The sequence below is a fragment of the Apodemus sylvaticus genome, chromosome 1 (assembly GCF_947179515.1).
Source record: "Apodemus sylvaticus chromosome 1, mApoSyl1.1, whole genome shotgun sequence".
Lineage (NCBI taxonomy): Eukaryota > Metazoa > Chordata > Mammalia > Rodentia > Muridae > Apodemus > Apodemus sylvaticus.
The window spans coordinates 14,721,416-14,743,735 of NC_067472.1; the positions used below are offsets into that span (position 1 = coordinate 14,721,416).

At 40.4% G+C, this 22,320-nt stretch overlaps 1 protein-coding gene across 2 annotated transcripts in view; it reads left to right on the plus strand.

The window, feature by feature from the left end:
- Nt5c2 (5'-nucleotidase, cytosolic II) overlaps positions 1–22,320 on the plus strand; it is a 73,655-nt gene that overhangs the window by 25,560 nt on the left and 25,775 nt on the right. For both annotated transcript variants that reach the window (XM_052184367.1, XM_052184378.1), the window contains exon 3: positions 12,154–12,227. In XM_052184367.1, coding sequence (XP_052040327.1) covers positions 12,154–12,227 — 74 coding nt within the window. The remainder of the gene's footprint in view (positions 1–12,153; positions 12,228–22,320) is intronic.

Consider the following 22,320-nt stretch of genomic DNA (forward strand, 5'->3'; position numbering starts at 1 on the left):
ATTGGTTTTTAGACGTCTGTTATTTCAAATTGGTTTCAAACTTGCTAAATAGGGGATAACCTTGAACTTCTGATCCTCCTGCTTCTACCTCCCAAGTGTTGGGGTTGGGATGACAATCATGTGACCACTGTACCCCATTTGTGCAGTGCTGGGGAGCAAACCCAGGATTACATGCGTGCTAGGTAAGCAACCCACTGACTCAACTACATCTTCAGTCTTGAGATGTTACTTTTAAAACAAACTACACACACATATAAAAACAGTGCAAAATGAATTATAGATCCAACCAAATGTATGTCACCTGAAATAAGGAAAAGTATTTTCTTAGTTAAAACATATAAAAATAGATACTAAATAGATAAATTTGACTTCCTCAAAACAAACAAAAACTTACCTTTTGAAAGATATCACTAAGAAAACAAAACAGAAGGCCACAGAATATGAGAAAATACTCATTTGTATCTGATAATGTAGTATGTTCAGACAAACCTATATCCAAAATATATGAAAAAACTCTTACTTAAGACAGGCAACATAGCTGAGCATGGTGGCGCACGCCTGTAATCCCAGCACTTGGGAGGCAGAGGCAGGTGGATTTCTGAGTTGAGGCCAGCCTGGTCTATAGAGTGAGTTCCAGGACAGCCAGGGCTACACAGAGAAACCCTGTTTCGAAAAACCAAAACAACAACAACAACAACAACAACAAAAAGACAGGCAACACATCTTAAAAATGGAGGAAAAAACACTTGAGTAGGGGAAAAAAGGCAAGAAATGCCAAATAAGCATACATAAAGATGCTTATTCATCAGGGACTCTGGGCAGGAACCACAATGACATGCCATTGCACACAATTAATTAGAATGGCTAAAGCTAAAGATACTGATAGGAGTGTGAGTGTCCCAGGGCTGGAGCTAAGTGATAGAATGCCTGGCTAGCTTGTGTGAGGCTCTGCTGTCCAGCCCAACACCACAGTCAGTGAGCTAGCAATGCACAACAGCTGGCGTCTCTTGCAGTGCTAAGGAGAGAGCAAGTTAAACACTCGGCAGTGTCTTTTCAAGTTAAATATACCCTAGTAATTCCACTTTTATATGTTTGCCCAAGAAAAATAAAGCGTGCCCCTGGAGATTTATATACAATGCTTCATCACGGCATTAGAGTAGTCCCAACCCAGAAACAATATCTATACAATGGATTCTTAAGTATAAAAGAAGTAATTATGATATATGCAACAACATGGACAAATGTCAGTACTATGCTAAGTAAAAGGCAGATACACAGCCACATATGCAATTCTATTTTGTTTTGTTTTGTTTGTTTTTCGAGACAGGGTTTCTCTGTAGTCCTGGCTGTCCTGGAACTCACTCTGTAGACCAGGCTGGCCTCAAACTCAGAGATTCGTCTGCCTCTGCCTCCCAAGTGCTGGGATTAAAGGTGTGCACCACCACTGCCTGGCTTGCAATTCTGTTTCTATGGATACTGTAATGATAAACAGAGAGCAGAGGCTAGGGCGATGACTCAGTGAGTAAGTGTTCATTGTACATGCAGACCTGAGTTCGATTCCCAGCATCCATGTAAAAGCCAAGGGAGTGGTGGTGTTTATCAGCAATCCCAGCAAGTGATGAAAGTGGGGGTGGAGACAGGAGGCTCATGAGCTCACTGGCTAGCCAGCTTGTCAAGTTGATGTGCTGCAGGCTCAGTAAGAGATGGCATCTCGGAAATTAGGTGGAAAGCAGTTGAAGACATCTAATGTCAGTTTGCATGCATGTCCCCACAGATGTACACACAAACTCTACATAGAGCACAGCACAACCACATACAATCAAATCAAAACCCCAGAGAAGGATGGTCTCTGAGGGATGATTCTCCCCAAACCTACTCACACATGGGGAGGAAAAAAAACAGTGACTTTTGTGGAAATTTAGGGTCAGGAGTTAGGGAAAGTGTTATGAGAGGACATGATTTTTTGGGGGTTGAAGGAAATAGTAGTAGTATTGTAGGATTTTATATAGCTGTCAAAGCCTAGCAACTGTAGATATAATACAGTTGTGTCTTATTTGTTTTCTTTCTTTCCTTTTCTGAAAAGGGATGGCCAAGGCTGTCCTTGTCTTCTGGCCCAAGCCATCCTGCCCTGCCCCAGCTGCTTTCCCTGCTTGTTTTCATGGGTAAATTCCCTTAACGCTGTAAGTGCTCCCCATCCCCATGAAAGCTGAGGGTCTCTGCACGCTAGACAAACAATCAGACATTGCAACCCCCAACAATTTTATACATTTAATTAATCTGGGGGTGCATACGTGTGCATACATTTGTACCCTGGTGTGTATATAGAAGTCAGAAGAACGTGGGAATTGATTCACTCCAAACTCAGCTCCTCTAGCTTGTTGGCAGCTCCTTTACTTGCTGAGCTGTCTTACTGGCTCGTGCCCAACATTTTAATGAATTTCCTTAAAGTGCACTTGTGACGCCTTTGGTGGAAAGATAATAAACATTGCACACTATCTTCAGTTTTCATAGGCTTCCCCCCACATTTAACACACTTTATTTTTATTTTGAAATTGGACAAAATACCACATAGAATTCAGGTTAAATTCTAGATTTGGTTTATTTTTGCTTTCAGTCACCTGGAAGCAATATTAACTATCCTGGTAGTATGACTTTAGACCACAACCTATAGATAAGACTTGTTCACTTTTAAGGGGAATTTTTTCCCTCTTCCTTAACGCAGTGTTGAAATGAAAATGTACGCATTTCTGGGTGGCCTTGTGTGTTGCAGATGTATTTCCCCTTATATTGCCCTTGGGTAGAGCCCTTTGAGAGTCTAAGTTTATGTAGAGCTTCCTGTAACTAACTGCTCTTGGACACTCACCCGTCCTCTAACTTATTTGTGATATAGGTAAGTTTTATAGTTGGTGATACCGTCGATCTGAATCATCTTAAATTTTGTTCTGTATTTGTCTCAGTATTGGGTTTTCCCTGTGACTATATATATACATATATGTATATGTATATATATGTGTGTGTGTGTGTGTGTATATATATATATATATATACTTATACACATACACATACATACATACATACACTTAGGAGATTGAAACACTGTGTCCAAGTTAAATCTTGAACTTTTAAATATTGTCTATGTGAATAAAATCAATATAATTCACCTTAAAAATGATGCAAGGCATTTTTTATTCAGACTGAAAGCTGCTGCTAATACTAAAGTACAAAATACTAAAATACAAGCTGCTGCTTTCTTATAACCTGGTAAACAAAATGTATCCCCTCTTAACTATAAAAATTAGTACTGTATGATTTTTGCTTTTATAATCATTTCTGAGAACCCCAGTGTATATCTGAACTTCAAGTTTTTTGTTTGTATTTTTTGTTTTGTTTTTGTAGAGAGGGTCTTAATGTGTAACCCTGGTTGGCCTGGATCCAGCTATATAGACTGGCCTTGAACTCACAGAGGTCCACTTGCCTCTTGTGCTGTGATTGAAGGCTTATGCCAGTCTGAGCTTGTAATTTTTAAGAATCCATTTAGGTGGTAGGAGTGAAGCTCAGTGGTGCATTGTTTGTACAGCAAGTGCAAAACCGTAGGTTTGTTCTCTAGGACATGAATGTCTTATCTGTAAGTTTTTAAGAGAAGTTGGTAACTGGCATTGTTTTGAAATACAGTAAATATACCATTTTCATTCCTTTTTATAGTGTGAAATTCAGTAGCTTTAGTATATGCAGAATTGTGCAACTAATACTACTGATTGAAGAGCTACTGTTCTCCCTCCCTCCCTTCTTCCTCCCACTCCTCTCCTTCCTCCTCCCTTTGGTCTCATTGTTCCTTCTTACCATTCATTTTTTTCTAGGGACTGAACTCAGGGTCTTGTGCTTGCTAGACTCACCAAAATGGGATCCTTAGTTCTTTAATTTTAGAACACTATATTTTTCTCACGAGAAATCCTGTATGCATCAACAGGATTGTGTCTTTTCTACAAGCACTGTCGGACACTGGTACTAAGTTTCTAGTTTAAATTCCAGTTATTGTTAACTGTTGTGTCTGTTTGGTGTTGGGAAGGCTATAGATTTTGGTCTCAACTTTATAAGCAAGCAAATGGTAAGAAAATTACTTGGTGGTATTTTATGTGTATGATAGAAGGTATAGTTGCAAAGATAAAACATTTATGGAATTATCTGTTGGTGAAATCTCTTCCATGCAATAGAAAAGCAATCTGAGCACCAGCAGCACTTTGCACTGCATAGCCCTTTGGCATAGCTATATACTCTGTTCATACTTCCTCCACCCAGAGGCAGCCCACCCAGGATATTTTTTCTTTAAAAAAAGATTTACTTTATTTTTGTATATATGCACACGTGTGTATATCTACCACTTGTATAGGTGTCCACAGAGGCCAGAGGAGAACATGACAGATTCCCTGGAGCTGTAGTTACAATGCTTAGAAGGCATCTGATGAGGGCACTGGGGACTGAACTCAGGCCTTCTGGCTCTGGAAGGTAGACATGCTCCTGACTGTTGACTTGTGTATCAGACCCCCATGAGAGAAAGGATCTGAGAAACCTTGGGCAGTGTATAGTTAACTGCATAAGCAAAGCCTCAGGCCTCTTTTTAAATAAAGCAATAACTAACAAATAATAAGGTAATAACAGGAAAGGATAAATGGTATGGATAATACATCCTGATCAGACTGATTTTAGCAAAATAATAAAAGGTTTTCAACTCCTTGAAGATTCTAGAACTGGTAATTTATCAGTTAGTAGTTTTTGAGCATCGACTAAAGATAATTTAGCAAGAGAATAACTAGCTTTTAACATTATTTCCGGCCATCAAGCCTGGGTCTATCCTGCCTGGGCACAGCTAGACAAACTGATGTGGTGCCGACCCGGTGACCATGGTGGTGTTTCACGACGAGGCGGAGATCGAGGGCTTTTAATATGTCAACCCTTGCCCCTGTGGGGATAACTTCTCCATCTCTAAGGAAAATTTGGAAAATGGAGAAGATGTGGCAGCATGTCCTAGCTGCTCACTCATTATAAAAGTGATTTATGACAAAGATCAGTTCATGTGTGGAGAAACAGTCCCAGCACCTTCAACCAACAAAGAGTAAGTTAAATGCTGAGGCTCTCAGGAACTCACATCCTGAACAGCGGGGGCTGAGGTCAGGTGGTTGGATCCAGTGCAGAGTTACCAACCCCCTTAGTGGGCAGCTGTCCTGTGGATGGCCTCATGGGTGTGTTCTTCATCAGCCTCTGAACTCAGAATGAAAAAGTGAACCTGTGACATGCCAGACCTGGATTCCATACTTACGTGGAGCTGGAAGGATTCCTAATTGTCCATCTGAATTTAAGGAAGAGCCTTCTGAACCGGTGGTTTTCCTTCAATTGGTTGCATCATTTGAATATCTGAAAAATAACATCATCCACCTCAAAAAACCCCATTATTTCCCGCTTATTTTCAATTAATAATATTTCTAAACTATAGTAAAAACAAGTTACATAGAGACAGAAAACATTTTGTTCCTTTTTTGAGATAGGTTCTCACTTGTAGCTCAAGCTAACCTCCCTTGTTCAAAAGTGCTGAGATTATAGGTACTTTTTATTATTATATTTAGCAAAATATTTCTCTATTAAATTGCTATAAATTTTTTTCTAAATGGTAGAAGTTTCTGTGTCATTCCTGGATTAGTGAAGTGACCATGCAGGAGGATGTTGGCCTGTGCATCACACTGCCAGCAGTCCTGCTTCAGAGCACTCAGCATCAGTGTGAGCACAGACCAGTGGGAGGTGTTTCCTGGAGAATTAGGACCTTGCTAAGTTTTGGCCGCAGGAGCAGAGTGAAAGACATGGATTCTAAATACATTTGGAAGTGTGGAGGAAGGCACACAGATAATTGGATGTGACTTTAAGCTTGAGTGGGGAAAAATGCAGAGGCAGAAACAGGAACAGATTGGGGGGGAAACTAGCTAAGTTGTTTTCATAAAAAGTTTACATTTATTCCCCGGCAGTTGTGGTGGCTCACACCTTTGAATTCAGCACTAGGGAGGCAGAAGCAGGAGGACTTCTAAGTTCAAGGCTAGCCTGGTCCACAAAGTGAGTTCCTGGTCAGCTGGGGTTATACAGAGAAACCATGTCTTAAAAAACAATCTACATTAGAGCATGGTTGTTGGTTTTTTTTTCTTTCTGTTTTTGTTTCATTCTGTAGCTCTTGCTTCAACCTAAGTGTTGACATTTGCAGACATGACATTAATTTATTATAGTTCATAATTAGAATATTTTCCTGCTAGTAGTTTGAATGCATCCCGGCAGCTGTTTACAGTGAAAACAGACGTCCAAGAGCATTTTACAGTCAAGTCCATCCCCTCACTTGTTGTTGCAATAACTACCGCTGGGCACTTGGCCAGGAAACTGTGACTCCCGAGCAAAGGGAGGAGTTACAGATACAGCTCACCATTGCCAGAAATTCTATTCCAGATGGATTTGTGTGGAGCAACAGTGATATCCAATGACAAGTTAAATTAGACACAGAGGTGTTGTCTCTCACACTGTCTCAGAAGATCCACGGTGTCGAGGGGGCCTGGTTCAGGCTAAACAGTCTTTTAGAAGTTCGGTTAACATGACACACACTAAAAAATCGTTTTAGGTATTTTAAGAAGAATCTTGTTATGTGACTTCAGAAACTACTTTACCCAGATAGTTTCAGTTTGCAAAACGGAAACCAGTGACAGATGAGGTAATTCTGCTTTGAATTATAGTCAGATCCAAACCAGTAGTTTGCTGCTTACAGAATTTCAAATATAGTAAGTTGCATGTTTATGTTACATCTTAGACTCTTAGATCCCTATTCTTAAAGCACATTATAGTAATGATTTTATTTCTTGGAGCTAATGTCTGCTAATGTCTGTATCTGAATGGAATGTCTTCAGGCTTTTTTTTTTTTTTTTTTTCCTTACTTCTGTAGGATATGGTAGTAAATACTGTTAAAGGCTTTTTTTTACTGGAGTCTGTGTTTAGTTTTACAGTGTTCCTGTGTATTGTTTCTCCTGCTAGCCTTCAGGTTGTCAGCGCACAGTTGTTTGTGGGGTTCTGGGTGCTGGTTGGACTTGCTTTGTAATCTGATGCCTAGTTTAGCCATGACGTTTTGGGTGATAATTGCATGTTTTAAAGCATGCTTTTAATTTTTACAAATATGTTCATGCTCTTAAACATAGGTGAAATTATTCTACTAGTTAATAGTTTAGTAAGACCATAGTAAACTGGCATAGGCAGATCTGCAGAAAGGTCCTGGTATTCATAGAAAATTTTGATTTTCCGAAGTATGTAAATTTATTTGTTTTGAAATATGTGGGTCAGTGAGCTTGTCTTTCTATTAATACTTTTTAGTTGACATAATATCTTACACTTTGTCTAGTCTGTAAACTCAGTGGGGAGCGACCATTAGTCTCAGACTGAGAGACAAGTGTCTGTTGAAGCCTGTCCTGAGATTTGGGAGGTCAGGGTTAAATTTTCTCCTATGCCACAGGTCTCTTTTCAGCATTGGGTATTTAGTGTATTTGTAAAGCTTAGCATATACATGCAGTCACTGTGTTTGGCTCAGTTCTCTGTAACAGCTGTTCCTTTGGTTATTACAGCTTAGCTTACACAGCAAATTAGATTTCATTTCTTTATACCTCCTCCTTTTATGTTCATAGTTTAAGTTAGGGAAAGAAAAGGAAAGCTGAGACTGTAGATGAGGTTTCACATAGAGATCACAACAGAAATGAGGGCAGAGGGAGTGATGCTCTCTTAAGTTTAGGGGTGCTTCTGTGAATTAGAGTGCTTGCTTTGAATGAAAAGGAAAAGAATATTTAATGGAAGTTTTTCATAAAACATTATTTCCTAATTGAAATGTTTTATTAATATATTATATATACATGTTTGCGTGAGAATATGTGTATGTGGGAACTCATGCCACTGCAGGCACTTGGAGAGGTCAAAGGACAACTGAGTGGGTGAGTTCTCTTCTTTGATAGTGTTCCTAAGACTGAACCCAGGCCGTCGTGCTTGGCAGCAAGAGCTTTTACCCGCTGCCAGATCTTATTTTCTAATCTTAAGAACATACAAAGTTTTGTAGCTCTGACTATTCCTAAAGGATATTCCATGATATTTGTCACAAAATGAGATGTGTATTGTAGCACACATCCAGTAAATATGTTGATTGAGTAGGTAATGTGATTAGTTAAGTCAAATATGAGTGAGACAGATAACTTGATGGATCTTTAGCCATGATTATTTTGCCAAAAATATGTTTTCATATTCCTGAAGTATGTTATTCCCAGCATTAGTAATGGTGCAATGGTGCAGCTCTTGCTGTCTTTTCAAAATGTGTCTGCTTTTGAAAGATTTCCATGGCCGTGCAGATACAGTCTTTTTTTTTTTTTTTCTGACCAAGAAAAGAGTTTTGCTTTGAGACATTTCTTCTATGTTAGTGTCTCCCCTGCTACTTCAGGTGCATCTAAAACTAGCTAACATCTTTCTTCTATCAAAATTGAAACTGCTTTTTAAAGAATTAAGTTGTTCTGTACCTCTTTCTTAAGGTATATACCATGAAAAAAAAAATCTTCTGCATCTCATTCCTGCCTGTGTTCCCTGAGTATATTTTAGGCATGTCAGCTGTTAAGGCTCTGAGCAGGGGTTCATCCAGTTGGCCCCTGCCTGTTGTAAAGCCTCAGTGGTAGTAGTAGCTTTTGGTTTTTAGAGTTAGAGCCATTATTTTGTGTCTTTCTTCTCTGTTATTTTCAAAAAGATTTAGGTAGGTGGGGATTTTCAGTCATCAAGTAGGCTTTTTTGCTTGTGTGTTTGTTTTTGTTTTTAGAGACAGGGTAGCCCTGGCTGTTCTGGAACTCACTCTGCAGACCAGGCTGGCCTCAAACTCAGAAATCCGCCTGCCTCTGCCTCCCAAGTGCTGGGATTAAAGGCGTGTGCCACCACTGTTTGACTATCATTAAATAGATTTTGCTGTCAATGAAAAAGCAGGATAAAACCTGAGAGGATCACTGTGGTATTTGGAGCTAAGTACACCGCCCCCCCCCCCCCCCCCCCCCCCCCCCCGTGTGTGTGTGTATACACGCGCGCGCGAGAGAGTTGTTGCTTTGTGATGAGTGTTTGATATGCAAGCCTTGTGTTTGCTTTTCTAGCACCTCAAACTAATAGAAACAAAGAACTAAAACAGAAAGGTTTGGACAGGTGCCATTTCTCCTCTTGGTCCTTTTTTTCTTTCAGCTGACAATATTTTCTCTTTCCTTAAGTCAATATAAAATAATGATTTTTCCAAAAACTAGGTGTTTTAAATTATTTATTTACATTCCAGCCATTGCCCACTCCCATGGTTTCTTCTCCCATTCCTCCTCCTCCTGCCTCCAAGAGGGTGCTTCCATCCCACCAGGCCTTCCCCTTTCCTGGGGCCTCAAGTCTCTAGAGAGTTAGGTCCATCTTCTCCCTCTGAGGCCAGACCAGGCAGTCTTGTGCTATCTGTGTGCTGGGGCCCTCGGACCAGCCCATGTATGCTGCTTTGTTGGTGGCTCAGTGTCTGGGAGCTCCCTGGGGTCTGGCTAGTTAAGACTGCTGGTCTTCCTATGGAGTTACCTGCCCCCCACTTCAGCTTCTTCAATCCTTTCCCTAACTCAACTATAAGGGTCCCTAACTTCAGTCCAATGATTTTTTTGTTTGTGTGTTTGTTTTTGTTTTTCGAGACAGGGTTTGTGTGTAAGTGTCTGCATCTGTCTCAGTCAGCTGTTGGTAGAGCCTCTCAGAGGACAGCCATGCTAGGATCTTCAATCTCTCCATTTTTGTCCCTGCAGTTCTTTTGGACAGGAACAGTTCTGGGTCAGAAATTTTGACTGTGGGTTAGTAACCCTGAAATAGAGTTTCTCTGTGTAAACTTGGCTGACCCAGGACTGACTTTGTAGATCATTAGTGTAGCTTCAAGTTGACAAGAGATCTGCTTGCTTCTGCTGTGTTTGCCACCACACCTACCCCTTACCTCCCCACAAAGGAGTTTAAATGTTCTTAAGGAGAATATCAATATTTTTATGTAATACTTCTTTCAGAATCTAACAGACTTATTGAGCTAACCTGTGTGTGGTAGCAGTTAAATCCATGAGATGCAAATGGTTTTCATGTTTTTCAACAAAAATAAATGATAGTGTTGCATCTTCAATTGGATAATTTTAAGCAATTCTTTAGAAATGTGTTCTTTAAAACTGTCCATTTTATTATAATTTGTAACAGAAAGGAGTCTGTAAAGAAGTTTTTAAAGTGCGTGTGTATGTGTGTATGAGAGAAAGAGACAGAGAGACAGACAGAGACAGGGTCACTATGTAGTTGAGGGTGACCTTGAACTTCTGCCCACCTTGCCGCCACCTGGGGTGTGTGCTTCCATGCTTGGTTTTATGTAATGCTTGGGATTGAACCAAGGGCGTTGTGTATGCTTAGCTCCTCAGACCTTGGAAGGTTTTTGTTTTGTTTTACTTTTAGACAGGGCTGCACTAAGTATGGCCTGTAACATGAGCCTGGCTTGAACATGAGGTTGGCCTGCCTCAGCCTGCTCAGTGCTCCTTCACACCTGACTTACTTCTCGTATTGTTTATTTGCTTGGGCTTTTGTTTTATTTTGAGACAGGGTCTATTTGTGTAGCTCAGGCTGGCCTGGAACTCACGTAGCCAGCCCAGGCTGGCCTGCAATTTGTGATCTTCCTGCCATAGACTCCCCACTTCTGGGATTACAGAATATCTAGCTTTATTTTTTGTTATGTTATGCAGTTTTGCTTTGAATTCCTGGCTTTGGATTTATTACTCCTGCCTTAGCTAGCCGCTTGACTACTTCAGCATGGATCTACCTGGCACTGGACCAAGCTGTCAGCTGTCTCCTCCTAAATGGAAGCAGGCAAATAGCAGAAAAGAAAACCCAGCCTTCTCGGGAAGACATATAAGTTGCCAACAGATACATGAAAAAGTATTTAGAAATCACAGGTCATCTAATCTGAGAAGTTCAAATTAATATCACAATTAGATATATAAGAGTGTGGCATAAATTGTTATATCCACAGTGAAAAATGGCACCAAGTTTCCCAAAGAAATCAAAGCAATAAAAGCACCCAAAGAAAATGAGATCACCACCCTGTCCATTGCTCACCAGTGCTCATTGCATCATTATTCACAAAAATGAAGATACAGAAGTGACTGCAGCATTCATCCATAGATGTAGGGTGAATATGAACTCTCTATACATATCAGAGGAATATTATTTAGCTTTCAAAGGGACATTCTACCATTTGCAATCACTTAGATGAACTTAGATGACATTGTACTGAGTAAATATATCAAATACAGGAATATAGTGCATAGTATCACTTGCATGTGAAATTTAAAAAAAGTTAAATTCATAGCTGTGGAGAGTATACTACTTGTGGGCATGAGATACATAACTACAGTTATCTAGGAGCCATTTGTTCAAGACTTTGTCAGTGCCAGGCGGTGGTGGCGCACACCTGTAATCCTAGCACTCTGGGAGGCAGAGGCAGGCGGATTTCTGAGTTTGAGGCCAGCCTGGTCTACAGAGTGAGTTCCAGGACAGCCAGGGCTACACAGAGAAACCCTGTCTTGAAAAACCAAATCCAAAAAACAAACAAACAAAAAAACCCAAAACAAAACAAAAAAAGACTTTGTCAGCACAGTGTGAGCACAAGTAATGAATGATCTGGTATATTAGGAGAGGCAAAGGAGAGAGAGGGAGGGAGAGAGAGAGAGGGAGAGAGGGGGAGGGAGGAGAGAGAAGGAGGGAGAAGGGGAGGGAGGGAGGGAGGAGAGGGATGGAGGGAGGAGAGAGAGAGAGTGAGGGAGGAAAGGAGAGAGGGAAGGAGAGAGGGAGGGAGAAAGAAAGGGAGGGAGGGAGGGAGAGAGGGATGGAGACTTAACTGCATGGCATGTTTACTTTGCTTGGTCCCCAGTAGTTACTGTGTGTATGTAATGTCAGTTCATCATCTTAAACATCGTAAATATATACAATAATATAAAGTCAGTTGGGAAAATAAATGACAGTGTAGAAAAATAGTAAAATAACTTCATTAAACTTCAATGTTGATCAAGATACAATTTTCTTATTCTTTTACAGGGTGTTTGTGAACCGAAGTTTAGCCATGGAAAAAATAAAGTGTTTTGGTTTTGATATGGATTATACCCTTGCTGGTAAGTAATAACTTTTGAATTCTTAAGAACTGCTGATCTTGATATAACATAGTGGGTCCATAGGCAGTTCAGTAGTCACTTGTTCATGTAATCATTTATTTGGCTGCAAGAAACTTTTGTCAGATTGTTTTTCCATTTAGATATGTGAACATTGAAGTTACCCAGTATTCTTGAGAGTTGGTTCCTGAGCTTGTACAGATAATTAGAAAAAGTCTTAACTTACTTTAAAACTCTTGTAAAACTCCTTTTTACTAAAATTATAGATTAATGAATACATTAATGTATGTATTTGGGCACTTTTGGCTCTAATTCTTTTAATCTGTTTTTCAAAAATAGAAAAAAACTTTTTTTGAGCAGGTGTCACACTATGTTCTAAGATGGCCTGGAACTCATCAAGGTGGCCTGAAACTCACACAGGCTGTCTTGGAACTCACTAACACAGGCTGACCTGGAACTCACTCACACAGGCTGACCTGGAACTCACTCACACAGGCTGACCTGGAACTCACTAACACAGGCTGACCTGGAACTCACTCACACAGGCTGACCTGGAACTCACTAACACAGGCTGGCCTGGAACTCACTCACACAGGCTGACCTGGAACTCACTCACACAGGCTGACCTGGAACTCACTCACACAGGCTGACCTGGAACTCACTAACACAGGCTGGCCTGGAACTCACTCACACAGGCTGACCTGGAACTCACTAACACAGGCTGACCTGGAACTCACTCACACAGGCTGGCCTGGAACTCACTCACACAGGCTGGCCTGGAACTCACTCACACAGGCTGACCTGGAACTCACTCACACAGGCTGGCCTGGAACTCACACAGACTGGCCTGGAACTTGCATGGATCTTTTGCATCCCAAGTGCGAGAATTATAGGCATGTGTCACAGTACCCAATTTAAAGATGAATTTTTGGATTTCTCACTCTGCCATGAAGTTAATTATTAAAGCTGTAAATAGTTTATTATTATGGAATTGTGAGGGTGTAAGTGCTTGGATTTCAAGCATGAGCCACCACACCCAGCAGCATTTTACTTTTTCTACACTTAAACGTTTCTATGGTTGTTCGATTGTGTTGCTAGGAATCAAACCTCAGACCTTGGCTATGCTAGAAAAATACTTTACTACTGAGCTATATCCCCAGTTTCATAATGTTTTATTCTTTTCTAAAAGAAGATTTGTTTTATTTTTAATTATATATACATGTATGTGTGTGGGTATTATCTATATGTGTGTATGAGTGCAGGTGACCACCAGAAGAGAGCATCAGATCCCCCAGAGCCGGAGTTAGTGATGGTTGTAAACCTCCTAACTTGGGTGCTGGGAACTGAATTCACATCGTCTGAAAGAACAGTACATACTCTTTAACTGTTTAGTTATCTCCCTAGCCCATTGATCTTTTACTTGAGGACTGATAGGACATGTGTTCATTTTCTATATAAAAGGTTCTTTTAGACAAGAGGCATTAGCTTTGCTCGTTGTTGCCGTTTCCTTAAAAGCCCAGCATTGTGCTCTTTCTTCCCTTCTGTCTCTGGAACAGAGTTGCAATAGCCAGTGTGTCAATCTGTAGTAATGTTTTCAGACCTTAAAACATTACCAACATTGTCAGGATGCTATGTGACTTAAGAGTAGTGGTTTGAGTAAGCAGGATGAGCACCTGTTCTTGTGTTTAGCACAACATACAAGTGCAGTTACAATGCTCTGGAAAAAATAGTCCATAAATTATTTTAAAAGGTTGTCTTTAGCTAGAAGTGGCAGTGTGAACTTGTAGCCTCAGCACTTAGGAAGCCGAGGTTGAATATTTGTCCAGAAGTTTGAGATCATCCTGGGCAGGTATACCCAGGTCCCTCTTTTTTTAAAAAGTTAAATACACAAAACTTTAAAATGTAAAAGTTACTTTCCTGAATGGTTGTCATAAAAAGTAACTAAGTAACTTTTGACATTGTAAAACACACAAAAGCAAGACAAACAAAAACAAAACTCACATCTTTGAAGTTAGGAAACTTTTCATTAGAAGATGTGCTTTGCGATACAGTGACAGATTTGAGTGTGTGGGAGAAACAGTCTTGGTATGTATGTATGTATGCCCATATTTATTATTTATTTATTTTTGAGACAGGGTGATCAGGCTTGGCTGGTCTTGAGTTTGTTATCTTCCCTCAGCCTTCTCAGTGCTGGGATTACAGGTATGTGCTGGCATACTTGGTGTGAGTCTGTAGTCTTTATGAGCCATTCCCATTGTTCATTGTATGAACAATTCTGACACTGGCAAATCCCCTCAGAGCATTAAAAGTTTTGTTTCCGTGTATGGGTAGTTTGCCTACATGTATGTCTCTATATTACATGAGTGCCTGGTGTCTAGGGAGGCTAGAAGAAGGTGTTAGATACCCTGGAACAAAGTTCCCATACTGTTAGGAGAAGCCTTGTGGCCCCTAGAAATCAAACCCGGTGCCTCTGGAAGAGCAGCAAGTGCTTTAACCTCTGTAGGCTCTGAGCCATTGTCTTCAGTAAGACAGGGTCTTACTGTGTATCCTACAGCTTAGCACACTGAGAAGTCATTAGCTTGTAGCTTTGGATGCAGTTCAAGCTGGACTTAGACTCGCAGTGCCCTTGCCTCTACTTCTTCAGTGCTAGGATTGCAGGTGTGCCACCAAATCCATACAGTTGTAGCTTTGATAATCTGCTTACTTTGGCTTGTCAGTGTTTCAAGAGCAAGAGTTTCCTTTTCTCATCTATATTCTGTGTTTAGTAAAAAGTGTATTATATGGTAGCTGCTAAATAAATACTAACTTTGGATGCATGTGTTCTTGTCTGTTAGAATTCTCTAGTCCAGTGGTTCTCAACCTGTAGGTCACAGCCCGTTTGGAGGTTGCATGTCAGATATCCTGCATATCAGATTTACATTTTGATTCATAACAGCAACAAAATTATAGTTATCAAGTAGCAACAAAATAATTCTATGGTCAGGGTCACCACAACATGAAGAGCTATATTAAATTGCATTAGAAAGGTTGAGAACTGCTGTTCTTTCTAGTCTATTTGAATCCTCAACTTTTGTTCTTTTTTACAACTTTTTTTTTGCGGGGGGGAAGCTTTTTGAGACATGGTTTCTCTGTGTGGTCCTGGCTATCCTGGAACTCACTCTGTAGACCAGGCTGGCCTCGAACTCAGAAATCTGCCTGCCTCTGCCTCCCAAGTGCTGGGATTACAGGCGTGTGCCACCATGCCCGGCTTTACAACGTTTTAAATAAGATGGCTCCTTTATGTTACTATAGGAGTTAGTGAAAATCAAACCACAAAAAACATGAAAGCCCTGTGGAGCTGACATGTACAGATGGTGCTGTGGAGATGGCTTAAGCCAGTACAGTGCTTTCAGGGCAAGGCTGAGGATCTGAACTTACATTTTCACAGCCCTCATAAAAAATGTTGAACATAACTGTTGGGTCAGTGGGGTCAGCCAGCCTTGCTGAATTGCTCCCGGCCATTTGAGACCTTGTCATATAAAGCAAGGTAGAGGCCAGCCTGCAAATGCAGCCCCTCCAAGCTCCAGGTTGCTGGCAGGTAGACTTTGGAGCCTTGTTTTCATGGCAAGTAAGTGTGGCACCCAGTGTGGAACCTGTGTGTAGTTGTTTAACATCTTTGATAAACCTCAAGGCTGTGAAGATTCACAGCAAAACACTTTTTCCAGGTGCAATCCAGAATAGACTATCTTTGAAATCTCTGAAAACCAATAATAGGCCAGAATAATCCAAATAAAAGTTAGTTTGAAGAAAAAGAATTTTCCTTGACTTGCCTTTGTCATCATATCTGAAAAACTGTGAAAAGACATAAAGGATCTTGGAGGGGGAATCTCTCAGCAAAGATACCAGTTTTCTTATTTCAAATTAAAGAGAAGCAAACAGTGTACAAACATTGGGTCAGTTTTCTCCCATACCAAGTGTATTCTCTGCATAGACTGTAGAAGCTTCACCCCAGCTGCATGGCAGCTCCTGTAAGTCTTCAGAGTTACCAGATGCCTTATCATAGGGAGATTCTTCCCATTCATGGCATTAGATGCCTCATTGAATAAAATAAGAGGTGCACACACTCAGGTACTTAGAGATGGGGCGGGAGGAGCTTATGTTAGAATACAAAAGAACAGGATGACGCAGAAAGCCTTTTTTTAAAAGTTGAAGATGTGAGTTAGTCTTATAGACTGTTTTACCTTCAGCTGACCAGTATGCCTTTTATAAATTGTCTACCCAGAGACCAGTTTATTTGATGAGATAAACCATCGAGCATCTAAAAGCAAGCAAGCTAAACTTAGAGTTAATATGGATGACACTAAATACAGCAGAGCCCAGTTCAACTCTAGTTGAGGGAAAGGAGAAAGATGTTATGAGTGTTGCCTACAGAAATATTAAGATCTTGAAACTAGGAAATGAAAATTTGTATGTGGGATTGATATGTTTTAAAAATCTTAATGCTGGGCTGGAGAGAGATAGTCAAGAGCACCAACTGCTCTTCCGAAGGTCCTGAGTTCAAATCCCAGCAACCACATGGTGACTCACAATCATCTGTAATGAGTCTGATGCCCTCTTCAGGAGTGTCTGAAGACAGCTACAATGTACTTACATATAATAAATAAATCTTTAAAAAAATCTTAATGCTTTTATGCTTAAATCTTACCTTACTATTCCAATTGTAGTTTACAACATAATTATAAATACCATATTCTTTGATAGTGCCTCCCACCCCCGAGTTAGAACCTCCAGGATCTACTTAGAAAGCTCCTACTAGTAACTCCAGCTCTTTGGGGATTGGAGCGGAGGTAGGGCACAGGTCTGCTCTGTTATATGTGTGTGCAATGATAAGTGCCCCCAATAATAACTAAACGAGAAATAAAGTGGAGACAAAGACACGTAATATCATTCCTCTGACTTCCACATGTGTATCATTCGCACACATGTATACATTGCGCGCGCGCGTGCGCGCGCACACACACACACACCAAATATAAGTAAGATTTAAAAGTAATAAATACAAAGTAAGTAGATGGTTCTTGAGGAACAAAACCCGAGATTGACTTTGGAACTCCACACATATGTACACACACATGTGCATTGCACACACTTGTACTTCTACCTGCTTAGCCTCATGACCTGTATACACATGAACACACACAGAGACAAAAGACAGGCAGACAGACTGACTTGACTACTGGGTTTTTTTTTGGGATTACCTTCTTGTAGGCGTATTAAGTCTGTTTAACACATGTACATGTTATATCTTTCCATTTACCTAATCTTTATAGTATTTCTAAATGGTTTATGACTTTTAAAACAGACTTACTTTATGTCTTATTGTATGTGTGTGCCTAGTATCAGGGGAGCTCACAAAAGGATGTCAGATCCCCTAAAGCTGGAGTTACAGGTAGTTGTGACTCTCATGTGACACAGGGAACTCTGCAGGGATAGCCAGCACTCTAACCTCTAAGTTATTTCTCCAGCCTGTGGCTTGTGACTTTTGATATAGTGATATTTCTAATTTGTGAAATTTCTTAAGTATTATAGATCATTTATATATTTTGTTTTTGATTTGTTTTGAGACAGGATCTACTGTATCAACTCTTGCTGGTCAGTCTAGAACTCTCTCTGTAGGCCTGGCTGGCTTTGAACTCATAGAAATCATCTGTCTTTGCCTTCTAAGTGCTGGGAGTAAGGGCATGTTCTACCACACCAGCACAGATATTATTTTAAAATTTCATCTTCTGGATTTTGTTGGCATTTAGAATATACTCTTCTATATGACCTTGCCCAATCAGTAAACATTTGATTTTCTATTAGAAAGTAAAGGAAAAAATAGTTATTAATTTTATCTAAAAGATTAATTATACATACTGAGTTCCAGGACAGCCAGAGCCTACATAGTGAGACCCTGTCTCCAAAAGAAAAAACCTGTAAAAATTGTTATTTTTAATGATTCATTTTGGAAGCCATCTTGATTTTTAAAATTTTCTTTTCTTTTCCCTTTCCCCAGTGTGGAAGTATGAAGGTTTTCTTGGTTTTGTTTTGGTTTCACTTTGTAGTTCTTAGCTCTGTGATATGTTCTCCACAGACCTGCATCCCCGACTTTATTATGTCTAGGTTCTGAGCTGTGTGCATCAGTGATCTGCACTATTAGACCAGATGGACACTGGCTAGTATCCAGTCCCCACCAATACTGCTGAGAACTCTTCTGGCAGACAAGAGTTAACACTTGTAAACTATATACCTGACCAGGAAATATGCTTTTATGAGCAGTACACCTTTTAACCATAATAACTCACTGAGCTAGGTAGGGGTCACTACTAACATTTACAAAGAAAGCCAAGTCAAAAGGTAAGATGACTTTTACATATAATAAAAGGAAGAAGAAATATCTTTACTTCCCATTTAAGTGCATGGCCAGGGTCATCTAACAGAAGACAGGTTAGCAAGGAAAAACATTGTTTTGTTTTATATGACCTAGGACCTTCTAAGGACATGAAGATGCAGAGAAATGAGAGCACCTGTGTTTTTATGCCAAAACACAAAATGATAAGTTTGTGACAAAGAAAACAGTCATGGGGAAATGTGATTGGCAAGGATGTGTTGAGATCCTTCCTGTTCCTTCAAAGAGAAGGGTATTCCTTCTCACCAGGAAGCTCTCCTGTAACATCAGGGGCTTAGGAACCATCTTAGACAGACTTGCTACATAGCCTCTCCTGGCCTGGTACTTACTGCAATGCCCAGAATTCATGGGTGTGGTCCTGCCTCAGCCTCCTGATTGTACCACCACATCTGGTTGCAACTGAGGTTTAAAATTCACAGATGGAATTTAAGTCTAGATCAGTTTCTTTCTTTCTTTCTTTTTTTTTTTTTAAATATATCTGAGTTTTCAAGACAACAAAAATTGTCCAGTAATTTCTAGATATCAATTTATCTGGCATCAATGGGAGGGGAGGCCCTTGGTCCTGTGAAGGCTTGATGCCCCAGTATAGAGTAGGGGAGTGCTAGGGTGCTAGGGCAGGGAGGTGGGTAGGGGAGCACCTCATAGAAGGGGGGGGGGAGGGGGATGGGTTAGGGTGCTTGTGTTGGGGAAACTGGGAAGGCAGATAACATTTGAAATGTAAATAAATAAAATAACCAATTAAAAAAAAAAGAGCCAAAACAAGACAAAACCCAACAACAACCAAACCATAAACATTCTTGTTTTCTGAGTTTTGATTTTGGGGCCCCCAAATGAAAATCTTGCTTAAAACAAAACTACCTTTTCTTCATCATTTGAATTGTAGCCCTTTGTTTAGCATGTTGATAGTGTTATAGTTTATCTTTTTCCTTTCACTTAAGGGTGTATGTGTCTATTTGTAGTGCTGGGGAGTGAACCCAGGGATTTGTGCTATTTATTCTATCCCTTAGCTATGTCCTAGCTCATCTTTTTTTGTTTGTTTGTTTTTTAATGATTTTAAATTGAAATAGAATTGCATAACTTTCCCCCTCCAGTTCCTCCTAGGTACCTCCCCTCAACCCCTCCCATGAGTCATCCTCATTTTCAAGTAGATTGCCTGTTTTCTTATTACTGTTATAGGAACTTACATATGCATGTGTATGCACAAATACTTAAATGCAACCTGCTGAATCTGTTTGTGTTGGCGAGTATGTGGATTCAGGACTGACTGCTCTGCTTTGGATAACTAAGGCTATTTCTCAGCAGTCACTAGTTGCCTGTGGTCCTTTGTCTAGGATGGGACCCCCAACAACTTCCCTTTGCATATTAAGATTCCCATTGATATTGCTGTTCAGGTTTGTTTATGCCACCATTCTAGAAAAAACTGACTGCAGATTTCCTGGTATTCTAGCACTTAAGAGTTTTCTGCCCTCTCACTTTTAATGTTCCCTGAGCTATAGATGCTGTAGCTGGAATGTAGACCCCTCAAGATCCATTGATACCTACATTATATCTGGTTGTAGTTTTTCTGTGACAGCTTCTTTTGTTATAAAGAGAGCCTTCTGTGATGATGGGTAGTAGATAACTCTAGGTATAAGAATAATATTTAGAATATAGTAAGGAATTATGCTAGTCTCTCAAAGTGGTGGTGTTAGATTCTTTTCTAATGTCCATGACATCACTAGCCCTGGGAAGCTGGCTAGGTTTTCCATACCAGGTATGACTTTCTTCCTCTGTTGAATGGGCTTTAAGCCCAGTTAGACAGCAGTTGGTTACCACTGATATGTGAATGGTCCTTACTGACTTTACAGAAACCTAGCCATGCTGGCATTTGCTTTTCTGGTACCAGTGGAGAAAGAGGTTTTTCAGATCAGATCTACCTTGAATCATTGAGTCTTGTGTTCATGGGGTTCAGTGTCTTCAGCAATAGAGGCCCACCCTCAACCCCTGAGAGGCAGCCGAGGCATCAGCCTCTGATGCTTTGACAATCACTTGGGACTATCCAGGCCAACCATTCACATGGGTGTTTTTTTCTACCTGGTATTGAGGGTTTTGTTAGTCTGTGGTTCTTGTGGGGAACATTGTCAGCTCAAATAGTTTAACTTCCTTTAAAACACAGACACACAGACATATAGATGCACAGACACACAAGTTCTTTGAGAATTTTATATACTAAATTATGACTATACCCACCCTACAACTTCTTCTAACTCTTCTAGACTTGTCTCCAACATTCACCTCCCCACTGGCTCAGTGAGTTTAATTTGTGCTACTCAGTTATTCACAAGCATGAAGCCATCTACGTACAGTACTGTGGTTGACCTATCGAGGGCCACACTGTTAAAGAGAAACTGTCTCTCTCTATCCCAGAGACCATTAGCAGCCAATAGCTTCCCAGGTTGGGGGCTAGTGAGCCCGACTCCTGTGTGCTAGAATGTTGGCTACTTAGTCTAACTTAATTTTTAGAAATAATGTTAAAGAAATAAAGTCTTACTATATAGCCTATTACAAATATTTGTAAATACTAAGATTAAATTGTGTGTATTTTCCCAATTAGAAAAATCTTAGGGAGGGGCTGGAGAGATGGCTCAGGTGGTTAAGAGCACTGGTTGCGCTTCGAGAGATCCTGGGTTCAATTCCCAGTACCCGCATGGCAACTCAAAACTGTCTATAACTCCAGTTCCAAATGATTCAACATCCTCACAGAGACATACATTCAGATAAAACATTAATGTACATGAAATAAAAATAAAGTTATTAAAAAGAATCTTAAGGATTGGCTAGTATGTCACTGGGAGACACCATGACCTAGGCAAGTCTTATGTAAGCAAGTATTTTATTGAGTACTTGCTTCTGGTTTCAGTCCATTATCATCATGACAGGGAGCATGGCAGCCTGCAGGCAGGCACTGGAACAGCAGCTGAGAGCTACATCCTAAGCCACAGGCAGAGAGTGAGTTTGGGTCTGACTAGGCATTTGAAACTTAAGAGCCCACCCCCAGTGACACACTTCCTCCATCAAGGCCACACCTCCTAATCCTGTTTAATAGTGCTCCTCCCTGGTGACCAAGCATTCACATGTAGCCTGTCGGGCTTCTCTCAGTCAGCTACAGCTGGAAACTGCTTCTGAGCTACTACTGCCCTTGTCTGTTCCGTGCCATGCCTTTAAGCTATAGGTGAAATCCAAGTGTCTCAAACCTAAGGACTTTAAAGTATTCCCCTCAGCCATTAAAGAGCACTAGGGAAGAGATTAAGAAAAGCCATCCCGATGCAGCCAAGCATCTCAGGACCTCTGGTCATTGGTTTCTGATAAATACTCAGCTGGCGCACTCTGGTTTCATTTTATTGTTACTGGAATGGACTCAACTTTCTTGACATTTAAATGAACATTTTTGTGGCTTGTTTATTTGGACTAGAGTTTCTGTCAGCAATTGTATATCCTCACCAAACTCACTATAGTAGACACATTTCAAGTGAGAAGAAAAACAGTCTAAAGGAGAATTATACAATATCGTCATGCTGCCGTACAGCTACTCTCAAGTCACAGTACTTTTCTCCCCTTTCTGGTGCTAATACATAAAACTTGGTACTTCTAACCTTTGTTGTAGGGAGACGACAACAGGGTCTGTACCAC